At 41.7% G+C, this 24444-nt stretch overlaps 1 protein-coding gene across 4 annotated transcripts; it reads right to left on the bottom strand.

Annotated features, from left to right (window-relative positions):
- Positions 1-981: 981 nt before the first annotated feature.
- LOC138965204 (protein sll1483-like) lies at positions 982-24223 on the bottom strand. 4 transcript variants are annotated; one of them, XM_070337336.1, is made up of 7 exons: positions 23278-24223; positions 16966-17151; positions 16057-16262; positions 13643-13829; positions 12927-13025; positions 4916-5029; positions 982-3079 (listed from the first exon to the last, which is right to left on the bottom strand). In XM_070337336.1, exons 2-7 carry the CDS (start codon positions 17132-17134, stop codon positions 2922-2924), a joined length of 933 nt encoding a protein of 310 aa, XP_070193437.1. In that variant the 5' UTR covers positions 17135-17151; positions 23278-24223; the 3' UTR covers positions 982-2921. The 4 variants fall into 4 exon arrangements, with proteins under 4 accessions (XP_070193437.1, XP_070193435.1, XP_070193436.1 ...); XM_070337334.1 differs by lacking the exon at positions 23278-24223 and adding an exon at positions 20512-20581; XM_070337335.1 differs by lacking the exon at positions 23278-24223 and adding an exon at positions 19997-20166.
- Between the last annotated feature and the right edge of the window lie 221 nt (positions 24224-24444).

Here is a 24444-nt window from a genome sequence, read left to right as displayed (position 1 = left end):
AGAGCTGAGCGTGAGGCATAGAAGACGCTTAGGTGCAAACTTTCACGAGTTATTGAGTTTACAAGTCGCCATAGAACTGGTTGTCTATTGTCTTTGGTTAAACAGTTTGGATGAAACCGCAACTCAGGCCGGCTACATGCAGTGCAGACTGTGAAGTATAAGCGTAAGAACACTTGTGACGTTCACTGTTGATATCGCAATGCATGTGGAACACTTTGATGAGGACGATATCTTTTGTTATCAATCTCAGTAAAGTTTATTGCCTCAGTAAAGTGGATCTTGTCTGTTTCTCAGTTGCTATAAACATTGATGTAGGAAGCCTGGAGAGAATCAATATGTTGTGTGTGTGTGTGTGTGTGTGTGTGTGTGTGTGTGTGTGTGTGTGTGTGTGTGTGTGTGTGTGTGTGTGTGTGTGTGGAGCTGTTCTTTCTTTGTTTCTCTCTCAAAATGTTATATCAACACTTCATTTTCTAAAGGGTTTGTTCTGTCTGTAAATCAATTGTTTCCAGTGAATACATTATTGTCAGAATGTAAAAAAAAAATCTTTTCGAAGTTAGTCCATATTCAGATGGGTGCAGTGGCGTAGAAGATAAGACATCGGCCTCCTAATCCGAAGGTCGTGAGTTGAAATCCCGGCCGCGGCCGCCTGGTAAGTTAACGGTGGAGATTTTTTCGATCTCCCAGGTCAACTTATTTGCAGACCTGCTTGTGCCTTATCCCCCTTCGTGTGTACACGCAAGCAAAAGACCAAGTGCGCACGGAAAATATCCTGTAATCCTTGTCAGAGCTCGGTGGGTTATAGAAACACGAAAATACCCAGCAGTCTTCCCCCCAAAATCGGCGTATGCTGCCTGAATGGCGGGGTAAAAACGGTCACGGTCATACACGTAAAAATCCACTCGTACAAAAACATGAGTAAATATGAGAGTTGCTGTCCGGCGTCCATGTACACAGAAGAAGAAGAAAAAGAAAAAAAAAGTCTTTTTTTTTATCACATTTATTTTTCTTCCAATGTAGCTTCAGTGAGAAAGATCAGGGCGGCTGGAGGTGAAGCAGAACCAACAATAAAACAGACTTTGACCTGTTCAATGAATATTCACATTCCGAAAAAAGGGAATATGTTGATGGGAATGTCTTCATAAGGGAGTCTACCTAAAAAAGTAAGTGAAATAATTCACAGCCACTTTTTCTGAGTTGCTGGACCGTTTACATTCGAGAATTCAAGATTTATTCCAAAATTCTAAAAAAAGACAAAATCCCGCTTCAATCTTGTTAGTTTGTAATGCAAGCAGCTAAGTTCTGATACTTCAGATGATGGTCTTTAAATGTTGTCTTTTGTCCGAGAACATTCAACATTCAGTTCAATATTCTCACGAAAAAGTTGAAAGTCTTTATAAGGCTTTAATCTGTTTGCGATGCAAACGCCCAGTTTGTGTCAATTTACAAATAGCCAGGTAGTATAATCATGGTCTTAAAATACTGTCTTTTCTCTGAAACAATTTTAAATGTCCTGCAGGTGGACAGTATTCCTTCAAGAAAACATTCAACTTGGAAAGTTAACAGTCACTTTTTTCTTCTTTTTTTTTCTCTTTTTTTTTAAAGCTGAAATTGAAAGTTATAAGATAAACAAATTGATATTTATTTTGAAGTAATTTCAGATTGTTATATTTTTTTTAATCTATTTTGATTTTCTTTATTTTGATAAAAAAAAAGTGTGACCATTTGTTTTAAAATTATATAAATGTAATGAAAATTTAAAAAAACAAGAAGAGCAAACGCTCGATCGAGTCACTTTCGCAGTTCTGAATATTATATGAGGCATCAGATGGACAGGAAGAAATTGCTATTCACAACACAATGAGTCACGTTCACATAAAATTTGAGCCCGGTCACTTTTATAGTTTCCGAGAAAAGCCCAACGTTAAGTTGTGTGTTGCCGAACAGAAAAGGCTAGTTATCTCCCTTGTTTTTCTGATAACGTTCGTAAAAGGCTACAGATGTAAATACTTTGATGTAAAGAATAATCCTACAAAGTTTCAATCACATCCGATGAACTTTGTCAAAGATATAAAATGTCTAATTTTTCCTTTGACGCTGACCTGTGACCTTGAAAAAGGTCAAAGGTCAACGAAACCATCGTTAAAGTGTAGAGGTCATTGGAGGTCACGACTAAACAAAATATGAGCCCGATCGCTTTGATAGTTTCCGAGAAAAGTCCAACGTTAAGGTGGTGTCTACGGACGGCCGGCCGGACGGCCGGCCGGACGGCCGGCCGGACAGACTAACACTGACCGATTACATAGAGTCACTTTTTCTCAAGTGACTCAAAAAATGGAATTTTGTTTTAATGAGGGCATTATAAATAGCTGCTAAGGAAAAAATGAATAGATAAGAAATAGTTATTAAGGAAAAATTAAATATGTAAAAAATTTTTGTGTGTGTGTGGATAAAATAGGCAATTTGTTTTTTACATTTAAAACAAAACAAAAAAACAAAACAAAAAAAACCCCTTTTTTATAAACTGATTGACAGTTTTATATTTTGTATAACATAGATATATAATGTATACTTAATATAATATATAATGAGCTGTTATTGATATTATAAGATGGTAAAATAAAGCATCTCCGTTTGTAAGCCCTAATATCTCATTGAAAAAAAAGCTGATTCAAAAAACAAACAAAAAACAAAAAAAAACCAGTCACTGAAGTACAGAAGAACCTCTGTTTTCAGAACCCCTTTTTTTCAAGATTTCCCCGCTTTAGAAACAAATATGTTGCACACAATGTCTGCAAACTTACATCCATTTTTAGACTTCCTCTCATATAGGACCTGACTTTCTCAGATTTGTCTCCGGTCTTAAACTTAAAGTTAAGTTCCACTGTATCTAAATCGTGGTGAAGCCTTAACGGTAGGATCCTCTAAACGACGCGGAAAGATGGCTTTTCGTTGTCCTGGTAACGCCGATACGAAACTGACGGCATGAGGACTGTATCGATGACGTGTACTACCCCGTTGTTGACGTTAATGTCTGCTGACGTCACTGTCGCGCCTTCAACTTGTAGGATGGCGCCATTTCCTGTGACAAAAATATTGAAAAACATGAACAACAACCTTTACAGATACCGCATACCAGAACGATAATAACATAAACAAAGGGAAGTAGGCGCTCCACAGCACATGAACAATAATTCCTATTTAGATGTAAATATGTAGCCTCACTTAGAATAAGCTTAGCTAGTTGTGTGGTCCCAATTGTCCCTGATGTACTATATATCTATACATATATCTATATATATATACGACTAGTGTCTGTGTGTCTGTGTGTCTGTGTGTCTGTGTGTCTGTGTATCTGTCTGTGCGCGATGCACGGCCAAAGTTCTCGATGGATCTGCTTCAAATTTGGTGGGCATATTCAGGTTGACCCGGTACAGGACACAACCTGGTCGATATTTCAACACGTGCTCTCAGCGCGCAGCGCTGAACCGATTTTGGTTCCACCTCAGCTATTTTGGTTCCACCTCAGCTACCCGGGCCCCCATACCGACACACCAAAGCCAAAGTTCTCGGTGGATCTTTTTCAAATTTGGACACCGTATTCAGCTACACCCCGGACACAATATCATCGATGAGATATTTCAACACGTGCTCTCAGCGCGCAGCGCTGAAATGATTTTAGTTTTTGTGTTCATTTCACCATTATAAGTAACTCTTCCTTATCTTCTCATCTTCTCCAGGTTTTCAGCGTTTACCTCCCTTCCTTCGTTTGGTGCACTTTTGTGTGACAAGGAGCGTCTTCGGATATTCCCGGCGTTCTGTTACTGTTACTATTTTTAGAAGGTCAACGCAGTGTACAGAACGTAAATTGGACCCGTAAATTATCCTCACTGTAAAAGTGCAAAGGTCGAATCAATTTATAGCCACGCGAAAAATACACTGTCATCTATCTCTCTATAGATACGGCTTCTCTGTGTTTTTGTGTGTGTGTGTGTGAGTGTGTGTGTCTCTATGTAAGCAACACCTGTGCATTGTTCAGTTCTGTTTGTGATGTGGTCTGGCGGCTTTTGCGTAATTTTATGTACTGGCCTTCCTTTGAGAAGCCATAACTTGCTCAGTCCTGTTTGAGTGGAGTTCGCCTCCAAAGGTGATTAACACGGTTACATTCGTCGACAAGGATGGGACTCGATATGGTCAGGAATGGCATTATGGCCACTGAATCATGTTCGTGCTGTTTTCATTCCACGAATCTGGGAGGGACCTAAGCTTGGCGGGTCCATTGTTCGGACCCGGCGAAGCCGGCGTACGGCTCTAAGTACTTCTTCCCGGCGAAGCCGGCTACCCGGCGAAGCGGGTATTCATTCTAGTATATATATATATATATACAACCCCATGTTCTCGGAATACAATCTTGTTTAAAGTAAGCGCTCTAAATGCATACGGCATGTGTGAAAGAGTAAGTGAGAGTTATGCGTAACAAGTCTCCTGGCACCTGAGAGAATAACAAGCATTGACTTAATTCCCTTTGTTTATCAGATCTTTAAATAGCGCTCTGTCTCATTTGTTTAAGAGTTGTGCTAACAACCACATGAACAATAATATGAAAACTACTGATGTTGAACGCCGCCTAAGAGATGCAGATACAGCAGCCGCTCCAAGATTGGCTGAAACAGAGACTGTAGAATACACAGACTGTGTACTCTACAGTCTCTAATTGAAATACACAAAACACAACAGCAAATCCTTCACACACAACGGTGAGACTAGAGACAATGTACAAGAAAGAGATCAATTTTGTCTACGTAATAACCATTTCTAAGAATAGTGAAACAATCAGTAAAGACCGAAGCGCTTTCCTTCTGTTATTTTCCACCCAACCTTCCTTTTGTATACATGTATATTGTTTAGAAATACCGACCTGCCACTGTGACGTTGAGTGTATGCCCGTTCTGTGTTTTCAGTATATCTCCTCCCTTGGCTTTCAAATAGGCTGAGAACACCACGCCGCTCACCAGGTGGTTCTGAAGGACCTCTGCACACACACACACACACAACAAGAGTGCTATTGTTAAAATGGTGGGGGTGGTGGTGGTGGTGGTGGTGGTGGTGATGATGATTATGATGAAGATGATGAGGAGGAGGAGGAAGAGGGGGAGGGGGAGGGGGGAGGAGGGGGGGGGGAGAAGGACAACGACGACAACGTCGATGATGATGATGATGATGATGATGATGATGATGATGATGATGATGATAATGATGATGATGATTATGATTATGACGACGACGACGCTACTACTGCTGCTGCTGCTGATGATGCTTAGGAAGAGGAGGAGGAGGAAGAGGAGGAGGAGGAAGTAGAGGAAATCAAACGATTTTGTATCTCTTGGCCGTCAAATTGGCCGAGGAGACCAGTATTCTCGCAACAGGCGCAACAAAGTAAAGATACATGAAAGTAGCTCGCACTACAATGATGGTTACGATGATAGCAAACAGTTACGACGACGAGGAGAATGCTGATGGGGATGGTGATAAAATCAGGTTGTGTGTTACGATGTAGGAAAGCACACAGGTGGATGGATGGGTGGGTGTGACGGGGAGGAGAGATGTTGGAATGTGGAACAAGTACAGGCTTATCATATCAGCGGAACAGAAACTGGGACTCTGTCTAAAATAGGAAAACAAATAATACAAAATAACTGTTCTATAGCGCGAGTCCCATCAATTGTCCCCAGGCGCTTTGCGTGTTCATTAAAAAAACGATCCAACAAAAATTTAACAAGCATACAAAACATTCAAATAACTGAGATAAAACAAGATAAACAACAAAAGCACCAAGCTAACTGGGCTTACATGACAAACGACGAGCGTGGTTATTGTGACGCGATCGTTGAGAAACAAGAGGCCGAGAATTAGACGTCTATTTGACTGTATTAGCAAGATCTAGATCAGCATTTTTTAGGACGTGTACGGGAACGTGTACGGGTAACGTCATCAAATCTAGTTTTTACGTCTCGCGTTTGCCAAGATCTGCAGTCTTGGTGGGAGCAAAACAACGTATGCATAAATTTGGAACATTGGAGAAAAGAGTGAGTCACGGGTGACGCAATATCTACACGTACACGTACAGGTCTTTGCTACACGTTCGACCATCTAGAACACTGTATTGACGAACTTAACGACCAGAATAGCGACATGAAATCAATCATCATTGAACCTTCACTGTCTCTATGTTTCTCTTGTGTTGACAAGAACAATTTGCCCGTGTAATTCAAGACATAGAGAAATCAATATTCTGAAACACAGAGGATCGTGACGACGAATTGATAAACTGGGCTTTAACACAGTGGCATAAACTCAGTCATCATTGATCCTTCGCCCACTCTCTGTTTTCCTAGTGTTCAAGAGAAATATTAGCCTGTCTAATTCAACTAAAACAATACAAGAATGTGAAACACAATTCAGCGTTCAGACACTTTGTCGAAAACAGCCAAATAAATTGTAGGATTAAACACAACTGCATCATCAACTCAGTCAACTCAATCATCATTGAACCATCGCCAACTCGCTGTTTCTTTGTGTTGGCAAGAAATGTTCGCCTGTCATAATTCTAGACAGAAACATCAGTTATGTTAAACACAATTCAACGTAAAGACACTTATTATAGGGGCAAATAAACACAGCAGCATTATCTACGAAATACGCCCTTACCACCCACGGATTACTGGCATTAGGATTTGCTATATCATTTCAAACGACAAAAATCAGGATGACGACCCTGTTTGAAATGTCAACAGCAAATTGTCATTGAACTTTTTTCGCCGTCCTAATAATGAGTTCAATGTAAAAAAATAAATGGTATAATAGCAGCAAGGCTGGGAAAAACCAACATGTCTTTGTTGTAATAATAATACCTTCTGTCTCTGAGTCAGACATTATCGCTGGGTTCTTCAGAAGATCGTTGAAAATGAACCATTGCAATTCTCAAGGACGAATCAATACCGATCACGTGATCTTCAGAAGTCCGTCAACCCAATTACAGAATGAATGCGTTTGTGTACTTATAGATTCTGTTTTTTTCCTACTGGCTATTATTAGTACTGTAAAACGTCATATAATCTTAAACCTTGCAGTTTAAATCGAAATTGCAAGGTTCAAGGTAATATGCCATTTATTCACCACCACCTCCTACACCGACTGACAACAACAACAACAACAACAACAACAACAACAACAACAACAACAACAACAACAACAACAACACTTCCTTGCTATTGTTTTCATTTCACATCATGCAATACGTCATTATTGTTACCTTGATTACCAGTTGAACTAAACAAAAAAGTTAGAATAGGAATTAAAATCGTAATCCAATCAAAAATGAGAGGTTCATTCCAGATTTGCTTCCACTTGTATTCTGATTAGAAAAATCAATACACAAATAAACCTGTACTGTATTAGCTGGAATAATCTCCATAACAATCCCAGGTTGCCAATAATAATTATGTGATCTAAATAAATCAGTAACGTTTCCGTGTGTGAGAGAGAGAGAGAGAGAGAGAGAGAGAGAGAGAGAGAGAGAGAGAGAGAGAGAGAGAGAGAGAAAGAGAGAGAGAGAGAGAGAGAGTGTGTGTGTGTGTGTGTGTGTGTGTGTGTGTGTGTGTGTGTGTGTGTGTGTGTGTACACTGGTGTACTTATTTTTTGTAAAATCGGTGTATTTGTTTTTTGAAAAAAACCTTGTTCTTCTTTCTTAAAACAGGTTGGCTCTATCCAAGAAAATTTGATTACACATGATGACGGCCGGCCTCATTAAACTCACTGGCTATTTGTTTTTGTTTGTTTGTGTGTTTGCTTTTGAAATGGAGCCCACAAATCTTTGAAGGCATTACTCGATTTTTGCTTCAGCCCTTGTTGTACTCATATGGCAATAACGGAGATAAAGGAAATCGATAACTTTATTAAGTTTCGACCTTCTGCGTCTTACGACATAGATACTCAAGATTGATAAAACAACATTACAACAACAACAAAACACACACACACCAACAACAACAACTTTTACACACACACACACACACACACACACACACACACACACACACACACACACAAAAGTGATTCCTATTACAAAATTGTTTGTTTCGACCACTTTGGAAGAGAAATCATTCACAAATAAGTTACCTTGACATTTAGTGATTTACGAGCACTATATAGTAGTCGAATGTGTATGCCTTGTTATTCCACTTTAATTATCGATAGGACGAACTTCTAGTGAATGTTTTATTAATTTTTGTCTATAATTAAACGTTCCATAAGATAACCTTTCTTGTTTTCTGATTTTTTTTATTTGTGTGTGTGTGTGTGTGTGTGTGTGCTTCTTACGACAATCGCTGTATACCATACTTTTGATATTTAAGTGAACCCCGCACTCACAGTCAAAGTTTTGAAAAGAAACCAAAATATCGGCTTGTTACTAGTTAGTGCTAAACACATTCTCGGCAATGTGTTTCAGGTAAATATTGTGACAGCACTGTCGGAATTTATCAAAGGAATCAAAAGAATAGCTTCAAAACTCTCCGAAGGATCAACTGTTGTGAGTCAAAAGACGTTGATGACACTTTCAGAAAAGATTCAAAGGACAAGAAAGCTAAGAGTATGGAACGATTTGTAATGGAGTAAAGGAAACATTTACTACTGTACTACCTTGATCTATCGACCTCTAAGTGAGAAAACAGGATACACACAAAGATTGGAAGATGCAATATTCTATACAAAATAAAGAACTGCATTATTGTTTGGCTCCTAGCAAGTGTTCAAAATATTCTCAAATATGTTGACTGGAAACATTTTATCAATCGGAAGTATTTTGACACTATTATTTTGTTTCCTCTGAGAAGTTCCTTCGTTGCTGTCCTAATATTTGTTAACAAAACTGTTGTGCTTGCTTCTATCTTTGTTAACAAAACTGTTGTGCTTGCTTCTATCTTTGTTAACAAAACTGTTGTGCTTGCTTCTATCTTTGTTAACAAAACTGTTGTGCTTGCTTCTATCTTTGTTAACAAAACAGTTGTGCTTGCTTCTATCTTTGTTAACAAAACTTTTGTGCTTGCTTCTATCTTTGAAAGACCACACTCAACTTCGGAACTGAAGTTGCCACCCTTTTAACATGAAGTGTCAGGATTTTTACGAGGTGTGTTCGTCCACTCTAAGGATCGACATTTCGAAGTCCTGGTGAATGTTTCGTGTTTTTTATTTTTTTATATCTAATATAGAACGTTCCATGAACTAAAATAAAAAAAAATAAGAAAAATAAAAATAATTTTTTTAAAAAAAAACGTTCTATAAACTAGTAACAGCCTTCCCTTTTGCGTTGATTCTTGATTTGTAAACACTAGCGGTCTATCTATTTAGGTTTTAGAGAAAAGGTTCCGACTGCATACAGTCCTTTGATGAAGAACTCGCCTGAAATACGACAACTTACACAAATCGTTTGAGGGCCATTGAAAAGCCCTCTGGGCCCAAAACAATAAAATACTTGACTTGAAAGCACCACCTCTTTGCACACATAACACGGAAGACTGTCAATGATGCAGTCTGAAAGTGGACCGGCACTTTTCAGAGAAAACCAACGTTTTGTTATAGCTTAAAGATACACAATACAGGAAAGTGTAAAGAAAAATTTGTATTTAATGCATCAAACAGCATCACGCTTCAGATGAAACAGCTAATTTACTTCACAAGCTACACTCAGAAAGTTGCATTGAATATTGAATATAAATTATGGCAGCGCTGTCTCGGTCGACGGGTTTCGGTCAGCAAGGACTCAGTCCCGGTGAAGCCTTATTAGTTCAATTTTGATGACTAGACCGATAGATTGGCTAAATTACTTAATACTTAAATTGCAAAGAACTTGAGAGAATGTGATGGAAGACATTCTCCACACACACACACGCACGCACGCAAGCACACCCACCCACACACACACACACACACTCACACACATACCCACGTACAGTCTCTCTCCCCACTCCTCCTCTCTCTCTCTCTCTCTCTCTCTCTCTCTCTCTCTCTCTCTCCCTCTCTCTCTCTCTCTCTCTCTCTCTAGGGGAACATAGGGGTCCTACCTCTGAAGTCAAGAATGAATTACAACAAAGGAATAATGATGCATAAAATTATGACAGAAAATGCACCCGAAACCATTTGCTCAAAGTTCTCTTTGAAGAATTCGCACCACTTTATAAAACTAAACACTCCTCTTCCTAGGATAGACCTATTTAAATCAAGTCTTGTTTATTCAGGAAGCAGCCTCTGGAACGCTCTTCCGGACGCCCTGCGGCAATCCACCAACACAGATTCTTTTAGAACCAAATATTCTTTCCATTTAATGAACTCTATGAACAAATAAACTTGATTGGTATGTTTTCTTTGTATACAGTTGTTCATTATCGGAATTATGGTTTATTGTGACAAAATCACGAAGATTTGGCTCTGTAATACATTGTTTTGCTGAGCTAATGTATTGTTGGGTTACTTTCCGTTTATCTTCATTGCTTTACACCCAATTTTGAACACTACCTTATGATCTACAATGCTTCTACATAATGCGCTTCATGTACACAAACTTATATGTTCTACCATTAATGTTTTTATGTAACCTTTTTTTTCCCTAGTCATAGTTATAGTAAAATAGTTTAGTCCCTCTTTAGGGCGAGGGCCAGATGCAAAAAAGCATACCTATGCTTATTCTTGTCACCCTCGAAAAATAAAGATTTGTCATTGTCATTGTCATTGTCATTGTCATTGTCTCTCTCTCTCTCTCTCTCTCTCTCTCTCTCCCTCTCTCTCTTTCTCTCTCTCTCGTTGTCGACATTTCAGTCAACACTAAAACTGATAGTAACAAAACAGTCAGACATGGACTTTCCACAGAAACAAATTGCCCGTAGGTTTTAGTTTTAAAGACTGGTGTCAAAGCAAAGTGTTCCGGATCAACATCCCCATAATCCTTTGTCCCGAACAAGTGATTGGCCTTTCTCTGAACTGCTGCTTTGTGGTGAAGCAAAGATTGGTGAACCAGAGATAGTATTCTGTGGAAACATGCAAGCTTACACGATGATTTGAAATTGAAAACATATTACTCAAAATATGACGCGTCAATCAATGCACAATGTATACATACACAGCACAGCGAATGTACCTTGGACAGTTACTGTTAGGGTTAGGGTTAGAAATTCTACGGTCAAATACACCAGAAAACTTTAAAAACAAGAAATTCCTAGGAGGTAGGAAAAACACCCCCCGTCAAAGGGAAATAACCTTCTCAGTTGGTGGCAGTGACTGAGTGAGAATGGTTATTTCCCTTTGACCTGTATAAGTCCTTGTATAATTTTAATCCACCAATAACTCCCTAACCGTGTGTTTGACTGGTCCCAATTTTTGTAAGGACCGTCTCAGGAATGTATAGAACCTGTTCACCAAGTTTGGTGACGATCGGTCCGTTCATTCTTGAGATCTATATGCGAACACAAACACACAAACAAACACACAAACACCCAAACACCCAAACAAACACATCGAGTGAAACCTATACACACCCCTATACCGGGGGTGTACCGGGGGTGTAAAAATGGTGTCCTACATGGTATACCTTTAAGCGTAAAGTAATGTCATGTGAAGGAACACGCCAGCATATAGTGTGGCATTTGGAGTTAGCCAATGTGACGGGCGTAATGGCCAAGTGGATAAGACGACGGCCTCCTAAGCGAAAGGTCATGGGTTCGAATCCCGGCCGCGCTTGGTGGTTAAAGGTGGAGATCCTGAAATCTAGAGTTAGATGGGTTATAGAAACACGAAAATAGCCCTGCATCCCCCGATGCCTACCTGAATGGTGGGCTAAAAACGGTCTTACGCGTAAAAACCCACTCGTGCAAAAAAACCACGTGTGTACGTGGGAGTTTCAGCCCATGAACGCAGGAGAAGAATGACCAAAGAGATTATCGTGTCCGCCAAAATACTCTTTGTGGACATGCCCTTCTGAACGATTTGTCGACCGGACAAAAGCTGAGGCGGTACCCAAGCTGACTATAATTGTGGTACTCAAGTGCCTTTCTTTAAGCCTCTATAATTAATAAAATAGGTCAGTCGGCTCTCCTTGGAGGCAAGGACATGTAGGGTATTGGTTCCACAATGTACTCGTCAATTATATCTTACGTAATTATATGTTAATGGTTCAAAGAGGGATAAAGCAGCGATTCTGGTAATCTACTAAACATTCAGTTATGAGAATTGCCAGGTTTGAGACCTATCATTTTATTGTTGAGAATGTAACACTTTATCAAGGGGGTCAATAGGGTATTGCCGACTGTTCCTTTCTCTCTAGGATTACAGTAATGAACAACAGAACAAACCGAAAATTAGCAGAATTTGATCACGAAAGTTCAAAATGTATTTCTACAGTGTATGCATTTAGGAAATCGAGAAAACTTAAGAGTACAGGGTTTTTACAGAGTAAATATTTTAGATTTATTTTCTAATTATTATATGTATAGTAGGCGCTACAACATCTGAAAACTGCTTCAAAATACGCCGCTTCCTTCTCGCGTAAGTAAGCTTGCCATCCACCATAGATATGTCTATAGGCTTTTCATTTTCACCACTTTGTTATCCCATCACTGAGAAATTATGGTCGCTTCCTCCCTGTTGAAAACTAGCAGCAACAGAGTCGCGCTACCCAGGTGCGTGCGTTTTTAGGTATAATCAGCCGCCTGCATTTTTGGCAGAATGACTGAGGTCTTTTACATGGACCCAAGTTTCTGAGTCTGCAGAGAAAGTTGGCCCGTGTCCGTCCTGGCCTATGTTCGAACCCATAACCCGCGGATCTTGTAACGTTTACGCAAATAACAATGAAATAAATAAGAATTTAAAGGGTTACTCACTGGTGAGTCGCGGAATGTCGCCCAACAGCTCTGAGAATTCTCCGGCGGGTAGTCTCTGGAAGGCATGGTCTGTGGGTGCGAACAACGTGAGGTCTGGGGCTGCAAGCAGACGTGTTTACGTCAAACATGCATTCCATCTTGTATAAACGACCACACAAACCGCGGGTCTTTTCATGGTTTTAATATGGATAAGATACTTGTGCAAAAGCTTATTTCCTTTGAGAAGGGAGGTAACTCCGGCCTTAGTGAGGGCAAAAGCTTATTACCTTTGAGCAGAGAGGTAACTCCCACCTTGGTGAGGGCAAAAGCTTATTACCTTTGAGCAGGGAGGTAACTCCGGCCTTGGTGAGGGCTAAAGATTATTACCTTTGAGCAGGGAGGTAACTCCGGCCTTGGTGAGGGCTAAAGATTATTACCTTTGAGCAGGGACGTAATTCCCGCCTTGGTGAGGGCTAAAGCTTATTACCTTTGAGCAGAGAGGTAACTCCCACCTTGCTGAGGGCTAAAGCTTATTACCTTTGAGCAGAGAGGTAACTACCGCCTTGGTGAGGGCAAAAGCTTATTACCTTTGAGCAGAGAAGTAACTCGCGCCTTGGTGAGGGCAAAAGCTTATTACCTTTGAGCAGAGAGGTAACTCCCGCCTTGGTGAGGGCAAACGCTTATTTCCTTTGAGAAGGGAGGTAACTCCGGCCTTAGTGAGGGCAAAAGCTTATTACCTTTGAGCAGGGAGGTAACTCCGGCCTTGGTGAGGGCAAGGAAGAGCATGCTGAAGGAATTGCCGCTGGAATAGGTAAGTGCGGTGCCAGCAGGGAGGGGGTACATCACTCTCTTCAACACATGCACCATGCCGTTACTAGCAGCGTTGTCTGCGAGCAACACCTCGCTGCCTGATATCGTGGTTACCTGAGAGAAGAAGAAGGGAAAGAAACACGATACAAATGTGGTGCTTGCTCAGACGCCAACACAGACAAATGTAAGCAATATTCTTGAGTTTTGTGGAACGATGAGCACTATTGCGTCACTTGCAGCGAGGTAACCTGTGAGAAGAAGAAGAGAAAACAAGTTGCGCGCGTAAAGCAAAATTAGTACATTTAGTCCATCTGTGGAACTCACAATAAAAGTGTATGCTCTTCATTTTTTCCCCACAAAGATTATTAAAACCATTGGTTGGCCGATACCTCGCAGCCGAGTGAGCTATGACACAATACTTCGGTGACACAAGCCCAACAGTGTTTGAATATAACTCAACATTTTTGATATGTGATTGAAGGGATTCTGCTCGGCATTGTGTCATTTTTTGGTTGAAATCCAAGGGATGCTTTAGGAAATATCTTCATGCGAATTGAGAAATTGATCTAATTTTAGCCTACGAAAACGTGACGTAATTACGCAATTTCCAGCCATATGGGGAAGGCACGTTACAATAATTCAAATAGAAACACATCATTACAACACGCGTAAACCAGGGCGTAGGGATTGATATCACCTCCAAAATAGGTCATGTGGTTGCAACAGATCGGGCACAAAGCACATACCCAACCCTCGTTTATCTGAATCTTGGCATGTTACCATTTTCAAACATATAAAACATGTCCGATTGATTTCTCTCATGTGTGTCATACTTGTTTCATCACGCTGTGACCAAGCTAAATATAGGCTTCGAGAAAGAAGCAATACACGGAAGTAAATGTAATTAGTAGAATAAAGTTAAAGAGTCCTTAGTGTGTGTTTGTATGTGTGTGCGGTTATGCTACCGAAGTCGGTCATAACACTCCTAAAATATCAGCGGCAAAGTATTAGCGAAATCGTTTCTTTTTTTTCTTCAATCGGTGTCCAATCTGGTTTTTTTTTTTTTTTTTCTTCTTTTTTTTTTTCGTCTTCACACCTGTTCCTTGTCCCGTTGTGCTCTCACACCGCCCCGTCCCTGCACTGACTGCTCCAACCACCTCTGAATTTCGTTCCGCTGCCAGACTTGTCAATTTTACAGACGCTCCAGGGGGGGATGTCGGGTCGCTGCGGTAGGCTACCCTCGGAAGATGACACTGCACTTCTGCTGAGTCACTTCGACGGTGTTCAGTAGTGGGTCTGTCCCGAGCTAACGGACGCAGCCCACTACCTACTATGCCCCCTACTAACGACATTGACTTTTTAGTCGCGGAGCCAGACTGAGTGAGCGTCCCCTCCAGAGAGCAGACCGCCACCACGTCCCTCCGTCGACCCCCCAGAACGTCACACGTTGAAGACTGACAGCAGAACTACTATTCAGGGAAGGATCGAACAGGAACACTGAGACCAAGGTCACCATAAGAGCTCCGGGCATGAAGGGCCACAAGAGCAAGGACAATTTATATTTTTGGATGATTAATGAGATGAGGATGATTATAATGATGCTTTGGATTTCCAATTTTGGTTTGAGACTACGTGACAGGGCAGCACTCTACGCTTACTGTCATAATATATCCTGGCATCAACCAGGCCCGAGAACTGCCGCACCTGCGGTGTTGGTCAGGTATACAGAACCTGAGCACCCTCAAAGTCGCATTCGTTAAGTGAATGACACTCGGCTGTGTGATCCCAGCCTTCCCATAGGAACCATAGCACTTCCACTCTGGGTAGGAGCCGACCGTAGCCCGAAAAACCCACATGACTCTGATGGGATTCGAACCCACGACCTCCCGGCCCGCAGCCCGATGCGCTAACCACTGCGCTACGGGGGCCGGTGTGTCCGATCTGTTTAACTTTATCTGTCGGTGGACAGAATGCGGTCTCTGGTTCACCAATCTTTCCTTCAACACAAAGCAGCAAGCCAGAGAAATGCCTATCACTTGTGGGAGACAAAGGATTGTGGGGATGTTGGCGGGGAACACTTTGCTGAGACACCAGGCCTTGACCCACTCATGCGAAAACATGAGTAAACGTATAGGAGTTTGACAATAACAATGACAATGTCAATGACAATGACAATGACAATTCTTTTTTTTAACGAGGGTAAAAGATTAAGCAGTGGTCTGCCTTTTTACATACAGCCTTCGCCCAAAAAAGGGACTAACAAAAAACAAACAAAACACTTCTACATTTTAACAGATTTGTAGTTTAAGCCCATGACCAAAGAAGAAGAAAAAGCGCTTACGTTGGGTGCTGTGTAGACATCAACCCTGGCGACTGTGGCGGCCATGGTGGAGAAGACGCCTGTGACGGAGACAAGCTGCAGACCCTTGGCTACGTGGAACGATACGAGTTGCTTGAGGAACGTGGCGTTGGTCTCCAGGCTCTTGACCACGTCAGAGCCCAGCTGAGCGATCGCCACGTCTGTGGGTGCGAACACCGTCAAGTTTTCTGTTGACACACACACGCACACGCACACGCACACACACACACACACACACATACACACACACACACACACACACACACACACATACACACACACGCACACACACACGCACACGCACACGCACACACACACACACACACACATACACACACACACACACACACACACACACACACACATTTCTCAGAATAGGAGTTGGTGATGTTTTTGTGTGACTTGGTGGTGCGTGTCAGATTGATTGAAAGCCGGAGATATGGCATGGAGAATTAACACTCACCTTATCCGGGGTAAATTGAGACAAACACGTTTACGGATACATACACGGAGGAATCCCCCTTCCTCCCCCTTTTACACAGGCACACAGAGACAGTTACAAATGCAGAGACGCATCCGAGAAAGAACGAACCAACCGGAACGAAAGATCGAGAGAGAGAGGGGAAGAGAGAGAGAGAGAGAGAGAGAGAGAGAATGAGAGAGAGGCAGAGACAGAGACAGAGACAGAGACAGAGAGAGACAGACAGACAAAGATAGAGAGAGGATGAGAGAGAGAGAGAGATGGAAAGAAAGAAAGGAAGAGAAAGCGCCAGTCAGTTTGTCTGTTGTGAAATCTATCATTTTAGAAGCACCATTCCGTATTGCAATACCACATAACGACGACCTAGATCTCAAGAAGTCCATCAAAGCGCAATGAAGCATAGCACAAACCTCTGGGGTCTTTCAATGTTTTGGTCAGGCCAGCTTTGTCCACAAAGGACAGAAATTTATCGCAGCCCCGAAAGTCCGCTTCGGCGTAGACATTCCTCACCACCGCCAGACCGCCAACCACTGAGGACAGCGTCGCGATGAGTGCGCCTATCATCAACACAGTCTTCATCTTAGAGGCTGTGTGATCTGTTGAGAAGAAATTATGGTAAAGTTCACTCCCGCCTAATAAATGGCTCCGATGAGCAGATTTTTGACAAAAAACAACCATCGTATCGATTGGACACTGCATAACATACACATCGGTGTCAGTTATTTGCTGCGATCGTGGCTTTGAAGGAACAGTGCGCCTCCCGTAAACCATTACAGATACTGTCAGGCTTTTACACACAGTACAAAAACTCTTGAATTTGAACGCTCACCAAACGGGAACATCCTAGGTGCCCTACGTAAAGAGCGAGCAATTTTCAAAGAATTAATTTTGCGGATTGTCTCAGTAGACAATCGGACCGTGCGTTTTGGCGCTAGACCTAACTTTTAAAATCTAAATAATAAATTGACAGCTTGTTACACAAACATTCTTAAATCATAAAAGAATTCTTTTTTCACCAAGACAAGATCAGTACAATTCGAAGTTTTGAAAGTTTGAAAAAAGATACGCCCGGAAGCAGGGTCACGCAAGGTCGTGGTTCTCGTAGCAGACGACGGTTTATGCCTATCGCCAGTTCCTTTGAACAGTCAAAAGCCATCGCGAGAGTTCTTGTGAACCACAGCCGTTTGTTTCGTGCATAGTCAGAGGTACATAATAACGTGCTATTGCAGATAAGCTCACAGCGAGTCGCATATAAATTACTAACTGACGACTGCATTGTGAAAAAGGGAAACTGGATCACACGGGTTCACAATGGCTCAGGGGTAAGATAAACCACGCAAAAATAAATTCTTTGAAAATTGGTCGCTCTTTACGGAGGGCACCTAGGATGTTCTCAAGCGGTGAGTGTTTAAATGAAAGGGTGTTTGTACTGTGTATAAAAGCCTGACAGTATCTGTGATGGTTTACGGGAGACTTACTGTGCCTTTATCAAATGTTTTGTGTTTTAATGAACAAACTAATGAATTAATTTTTAAGCCTCCAAGCTGAAATGCAACACTAAAGTCCGGCCTTCGTCAAAGATTGCTTGACCAAAATTTAAATAAATTTGCCTAAAAAAGTGAAGGCGTGACAGCGCCGCCTCAACTTTCACAAAAAGCCGGATATGACGTCATCAAAGACATGTATCGAACAAGAAAAGCAAATGCTTGCACACGACTCGCCTTCGTTACCCCTGCCCTCTCTGAACTACCTTACCCCTTAGAAGACGCCCTTTCTTTTTAAGACCCCTAACCCTGGAGGATTTTACTACCTATGACCCCACCCCCCCCCCCCCCAAAAAAAAAAAGAGAAAAAAAAAGACAAATAAAGAAAAAAGAGCTGTTTCAGCTTCATAAAATAATGTTAAAGAGAACTCCTTATGTGACCTGTTTCAATCCATTTACCGCTAACCTCCTCCCCACCATCATCACTAGCCTGACATACTTATCAACATCCACCAAATTTTGAAAAAGTCCCTTTTTTGATTTTTTTTAAAGAAGAAACATAACTATTACTGTATTGTAATTCAATCAAGTTTGCGTTTTAATGAAACAGATCTTGTGATTGGTCAGAATGCCCCAACTCATTAAAAATTACCGGTCATTAATTACACATTAACATGCTTCCATTTAAAACTTTGAGGTCGTCATCGTGGATTGACCCCCGACCAAAGCTAATTGAAGCCCGACGGGCTTCAATTAGACTTTGGGAGGGCGTCAATCCACGATGAAGACCGAGAAGTTTCAAATGGAAGCATGTTAATGTTATTGTAATTCAATCTGACAACGATCTCTTTCCTGCTTGCATGCGATGGTAAACAGACAGAATTGGTTCTGTTCTGTTCACACACTACTTTCAGTCCACCTACCTGCAAGGGTCAAGTCCCAAGAAATATGTCTCTGTATTCCTATCTTATCACTCTGCTCCTGTTTTGTTTTCTTTCACATACATTTTCCCTTCTTTTTTGACGGGTTTCTGGACAGCAAACTCTAAAACAAATTCTTTTCATCACAAAAGCGATCTTTGGAATTGACTGACGTAGTCCGGAAGAATTCATGCACCAACTTACGTCACGTATTCGACGTCATCACTTCGCATACCTTATGGTCTCGGTATTTCGTTGGCCTTCATATTTCCTACTTGTAAAATGACCCTCAAAGCTAACCGAGACTAGTTGAGGCTGTATCAATGCGTCTATGTTAAAACATTTAGTCAAAACTTGACTAAATGTAAAAAGGTTGTAGTTTCTTTTATCCTACATACGTGAGAGAGACACCCGTGAGATAATAATCGTTCAAATCACACGTGTGTATATCATGTAAATGAGGTCATGTCAAGCAAGTCTGGCAGGGACCTGTTTTTCCACTGCTTATGATGCCAAAGTCACCGAGACAAACGTCATTATAGAAACAAAACTTGTGCTCGCTAATTATCCTCGATGAATCTTTAGAACTAACACGTCACGCCACACTTTCAGAGTGACGTTTCTTTGCTTTGACGTAACTGATAGATTGCACGAGGCTTTAGAAGAGATCGAGGTTCCAAAACAAGCGTCTTCAATTTAGCTGCCTCGTCTGCAAGACATTTTCAGTAAAATACCCGTAAGTACAGTATGTAGGATAAACATAGTTCAATATTTAAAAAACCAACTCGTGTAAATCTGGTACGACACAGCAAGCCATGTAGTATTCTCTATATACACACTCAACAATGGGAAACCAATAGAGAGAGAGAGAGAGAGAGAGAGAGAGAGAGAGAGAGAGGGAGAGAGAGGGAGAGAGAGAGAGAGGGAGAGAGAGAGAGAGAGAGAGTTTGCCGACCAGGGACATTCCGGGCCAAGACAGCCAAACACAAAATTGTCACGCAGAATTTGTAATAGACAATCAGTCATCTGAAGCTTACCTTTTGGTTCCTTGTGTGTTTCTGAGTTCGGTAAGAAAGTCAAACAAACGAATCTACTTCAATTACGCACACATACCAGAAGAAATAGGTCCGCCAATAAGGTCAGTGTTCGGAATTAAGCAAGCTATCACAGGGCAGCCCAACCCTCATTCTTTTCAAACATAAACTGAAAGCAAAGACGTTGCTGATATCACTTCATCACCACACGCACATGAGTACGCAGATTCTTTTATAAGTCGTTTCCTGATGGATGGGTTTTAAATTCATGATGGAGATGAGAAAAAAGGCTTCATGCCTTCGCTTACTGCCAAACTCTCCTCCTGTGTCCCTCCAAAACACACACAGTGACACACATACACACACATACACACACACACACACACACACACGCGCGCGCGCGCACACACACGCACACACACAAAATGCTCGCACAAACACACATACGCACGCACGCACACGCACACACACACACACACCGTTAATCACAAAACGAAGCAATCAAAAGTATTACGAACCCACTTCTAAAGCAAGAAAACCATTAGACAAGTGGAAAATGCTACCTCTCATAATCTACTGCTAGTTTTGTGTGCCTGCCGTATGGAGAAGATAACAGCAGTCATGGGATAGATTTAATCTTATCTCTAATTTATCGCCTAACATGTGATGTTATCAATATGAAGTGCTTTCGTCGCTGGTTCTTCACACATTCCGTCTGGTCGGTACACCTGATATTCACGATGCGTGTTTGTTTAGGGTGATCTTTGCGCTGTATGGTGCCCGGTCAAGTGCCCCGTCTCTCTCTCTCTCTCTTACAAACACACACACACAGAAAGAGAGAGAGAGAGAGAGAGAGAGAGAGAGAGAGAGAGAGAGAGAGAGAGAGAGAGAGAGAGAGAGAGAGAGAGAGAGAGAGAGAGAGAGAGAGAGAGAGAGAGAGATCCAACATAGAGAGAGAAAAAAGAGAGATACAACATAGAGAGAGAGAGAGAGAGACTGAGAGAGAGAGAGAGAGAGAGAGAGAGAGAGAGAGAGAGAGAGAGAGAGAGAGAGAGAGAGAGAGAGAGAGAGAGAGAACAGAGAAAGAACGGGAGAGAGAATTGAATTGAACTTTATTTAACAAGGATTAAGATTTAAAGGCTACGCCTTTTCTTACAATCTGTCCTTGGGACGCACAGACACACAATAATAAAATTGAAAAATTAAAAATTAAAAAGTTAAAAAGTGTACGAACAAAAGGAGGTCAGAAAACTTCAGCACGTGATGATAAAGATGACGATGATGATGATGATGATGATGATGATGAGGCATGAAGAGCATACATATGTGGTTATTCATAAAATCAAATGCATACTATGCAAGTAATTATAAGTACAAGCTGGTAGCAATCGAACATGTAGCAATAGTACAACAAAAATATGTTCAGAATATACAATGCACAGCATATCTTTGGCGTTATACTAAGTGTGGTAAATCAAAACGCGTTAAACTACTTAGACATTAAGTGTTTTTTGACACATTTTTAAAAACTTTTTAATGACTTTAAGTGCTTAAAGGATGATGGAAGTGAATTCCAAACTGATGTACCCGAAAAAGCAAGACTGGTCTTATAAAGGTCAATTCGTGGAATCGGTGGGATCAAGTTGACCGACCCATATCTGTCGGTAGCTTTATTAAATAATGATGTAATGTAAATCGGCACTTTACCGTAATACAATGTATGCATGAAAATGGCTTTGTTTAACTTGAGATGGTTTTCCAGTGGAAGAAAGTTAAGTATTTTTAATTTCATATCTGTTGGGGCATTATCCTTTACGATGAGTTTAGCCGAGCGACGATAGAGAGTCTAACTTTTTCAAGTGGACATCACTGCTGCCATCCCAGAGCGTCGAAACATAATTGATGTGAGGCATTACATGAGCATGGTGGAACATTTCCAGAGTCCTTCTGTCCGTAAATTGCTTTAACTTGGATAGGAGGAAAACGTTCTTGGCTACTTTCTTGCAAATATGCTGTAAGTGAGAGAGTGAGAGAGAGGAGACAAGAGAGAGAGTGAGTGAGTGAGAGAGAGCGAGAGGGAGACAGAGAGAGCGAGAGGGAGACAGAGAGATAGGGCGGCAGAGAGAGAGAGAGAGAGAGAGAGAGAGAGAGAGAGAGAGAGAGAGAGAGAGAGAGAGAGAGACAAAATGAGAACAGAGAGTCTCAAAGAGGGAAAGTTGAGGCACGTTCAAATAGTCCAAAAACAACGATGGTATGGCGTTCAGATGGTTTCCATATTGAAAACAAAGAGACGTAAAACGGATAAAGGGACAGACACTATGTTACAATGATTCAGCTGATAGCGTAACTGTGTCAATCCTCCTCTTCATTAAAATGATAAGATTGTGTATTTGTTGTCTTTACATTTTTCAGAGAATGTTCCACGTACTCTTGCAGCTTGTGCATGCCTGTTACAGTAGATGCATACTACCTTCGGTCAGATAGCAACAGAAAATCAAACTAAGGCGAAACAAGAGATAAAGCCACCCCTCCACTCAGACTCTTAAACACATACCAAAATTTAATATCCCGACTGATCCCTGAGCAGAGGGGATATTTTTTTTAGTGAATTGATGTTTAGCAAATTGACACTAGTGTCTGTCAGGTAAAACAATCAAAAAGTCTTATTCTGCACAGAAAGCTAATACTCAGAAAGTACCCAGGTTGTTGACTTTTTGTATGCATCCATCCAGGTAGACGGACGGCCTTATGCCATGCAAAACCCTGTCAAGGTCAAACATGATGAACCGAAATGTTCACACTGGAAGGACTACTATGCCTTTTAAGAGTAGTAACATTAGCTGAGTATTACTGGCAAACAGAAATGACGATGTTGAACTAGAAATGATCACATTTACTTTTAGAAACCCTAGATTTGAAGTATAAAACAATTAGTTTGAGAAATTTCTTTGAATTTATTGAAAATGACCGTTTACGATTCTGTGTTATTTGTTATGTTTGCGTGTTTGTTTGAGTCAGTTCTTCAGCGTCGGAGTCCGAATGCGTCAATTACTTTCCAGTGCCTTCGAGGAGGCAGAAGTTCAGCAGTCGAAACCCTTTGTGACTTTTTGTTGTTCAAGTAAACAGTCCTTAAAACAAAACGCAACAAAACATCAATAATGGCTGATATTGATAGGAACAAATTAGATGTGTGTGCTTGAAAGTTCTAAACAAAATTGCCCCCAGAAATTGCAAAAGGTCAGGCTGATTTTCCTGGTACCATATAAAACTGAACAGACTTGAACCTTTAAAGGCAGAGCACTCTTGCAGGGTGAACCAGCATCAAGGAGAAGACAAGCAGAAGGGATGCCACTTGGTACTGGCGGGAGCTCCCTCCTTTCGCATCTGCGTCGCTCCCTCCTTTCCCCCCTGCGTCGCTCCCTCCTTTCCCCCCTGCGTCGTCCGCTGCGTCGCCCTTTTCGTCGTCCGCTGCGTCGCCCTCTTTGTCGTCACTTTGGTCATCGTCGCCCCCTCCGTCGTCAATTGGGTCATCGGTGCTCACTCCCTCGTCACTGGCAGAGCACGTTTTTTCAAGGTCAGCATGTTTGCATGGACCTTGAGAAAGAAACTGGGTAAACATCGGATCAGCGTCCAGATTGGGATTGTCGTCGCCACAGTCTGTATCTTCCAACACCGTTGCGGAAGCGGTCGTAATCTCGTACTGTCCGCAGATTTCAGACTTCTTCTCGGCAAGCAATACGCTGCAGTTCTCACTACCTCTTGTCATCCTGCCGAGCTTGAACATCTCTGTCACGGTCTTTTTAATTTGTTCCTCCCCATTCTCACATTTCGCCACATATCCCGCTGTTATTTGGTTTATCGCCATTTGTTCTCGTGCTGTGTCGTTGTTTACGCTTGAGTTTCCATATCCCGTATGGTTGGTGAAATCCGGGCGGCTGTTGCCAGCCAGGTCTCCGTGGTCTCCTAAGTCTCCTGAGCCTCCTGAGTCTCCGGCGCCTCCTGGGCCTTGCAAGGCGAGGCTCGGGCTTGCCAACATAAAAATGCCAACGACTGCACCCATCTCTGTGAGCATAAGTCCAACACGACTATGACAATGTTAACCGGGAAGCAAACAATTGGCGGTGCCCTGGCAGTGTCCTTGCTGGCGTTTGGAGCTCACAAACAGACGCTAATCGTTGCCCAACTCTAGCTAGCGATCGTACTGACGACGTTTTGTTGTGACGAAAAATTTAGCTGTGACGTAGTATTTCTTGTGACGAAAATTGTAGCTGGGACGTAGGTAGTTCCTCCAAGACCCGATTGGAAGCAGTCTCGGCGTGTCCAAACCGTCTGAGACTATTCCATGATTTGGTGTTACGAGTGTGTTCAAGTGGCAAAGTGCACGGTTCTTGCTAATGTTTTCACTCACTGAGTTACTTGCCTTGATTGCGCACGGTCCAGTGTGCATTCGA

This window comes from Littorina saxatilis, linkage group LG4, assembly GCF_037325665.1.
Source record: "Littorina saxatilis isolate snail1 linkage group LG4, US_GU_Lsax_2.0, whole genome shotgun sequence".
Lineage (NCBI taxonomy): Eukaryota > Metazoa > Mollusca > Gastropoda > Littorinimorpha > Littorinidae > Littorina > Littorina saxatilis.
Note: the sequence above shows the minus strand (reverse complement) of the source record. Positions and strands in the feature narration are given on the sequence as shown.

Bases quoted from the DNA above. Each gene is read 5' to 3' on its own strand.
- LOC138965204 (XM_070337334.1), bottom strand. From the start codon at position 20,563: ATGAGAGGTAGCATTTTCCACTTGTCTAATGGTTTTCTTGCTTTAGAA. The intron at 16,263-16,965 runs GTTTGTGCTATG...GTGTGTCAACAG, and splicing joins AACATTGAAAGACCCCAGAG to AAAACTTGACGGTGTTCGCA. The intron at 13,830-16,056 runs GTAAGCGCTTTT...TTCTTCTCTCAG, and splicing joins ATGTCTACACAGCACCCAAC to GTAACCACGATATCAGGCAG.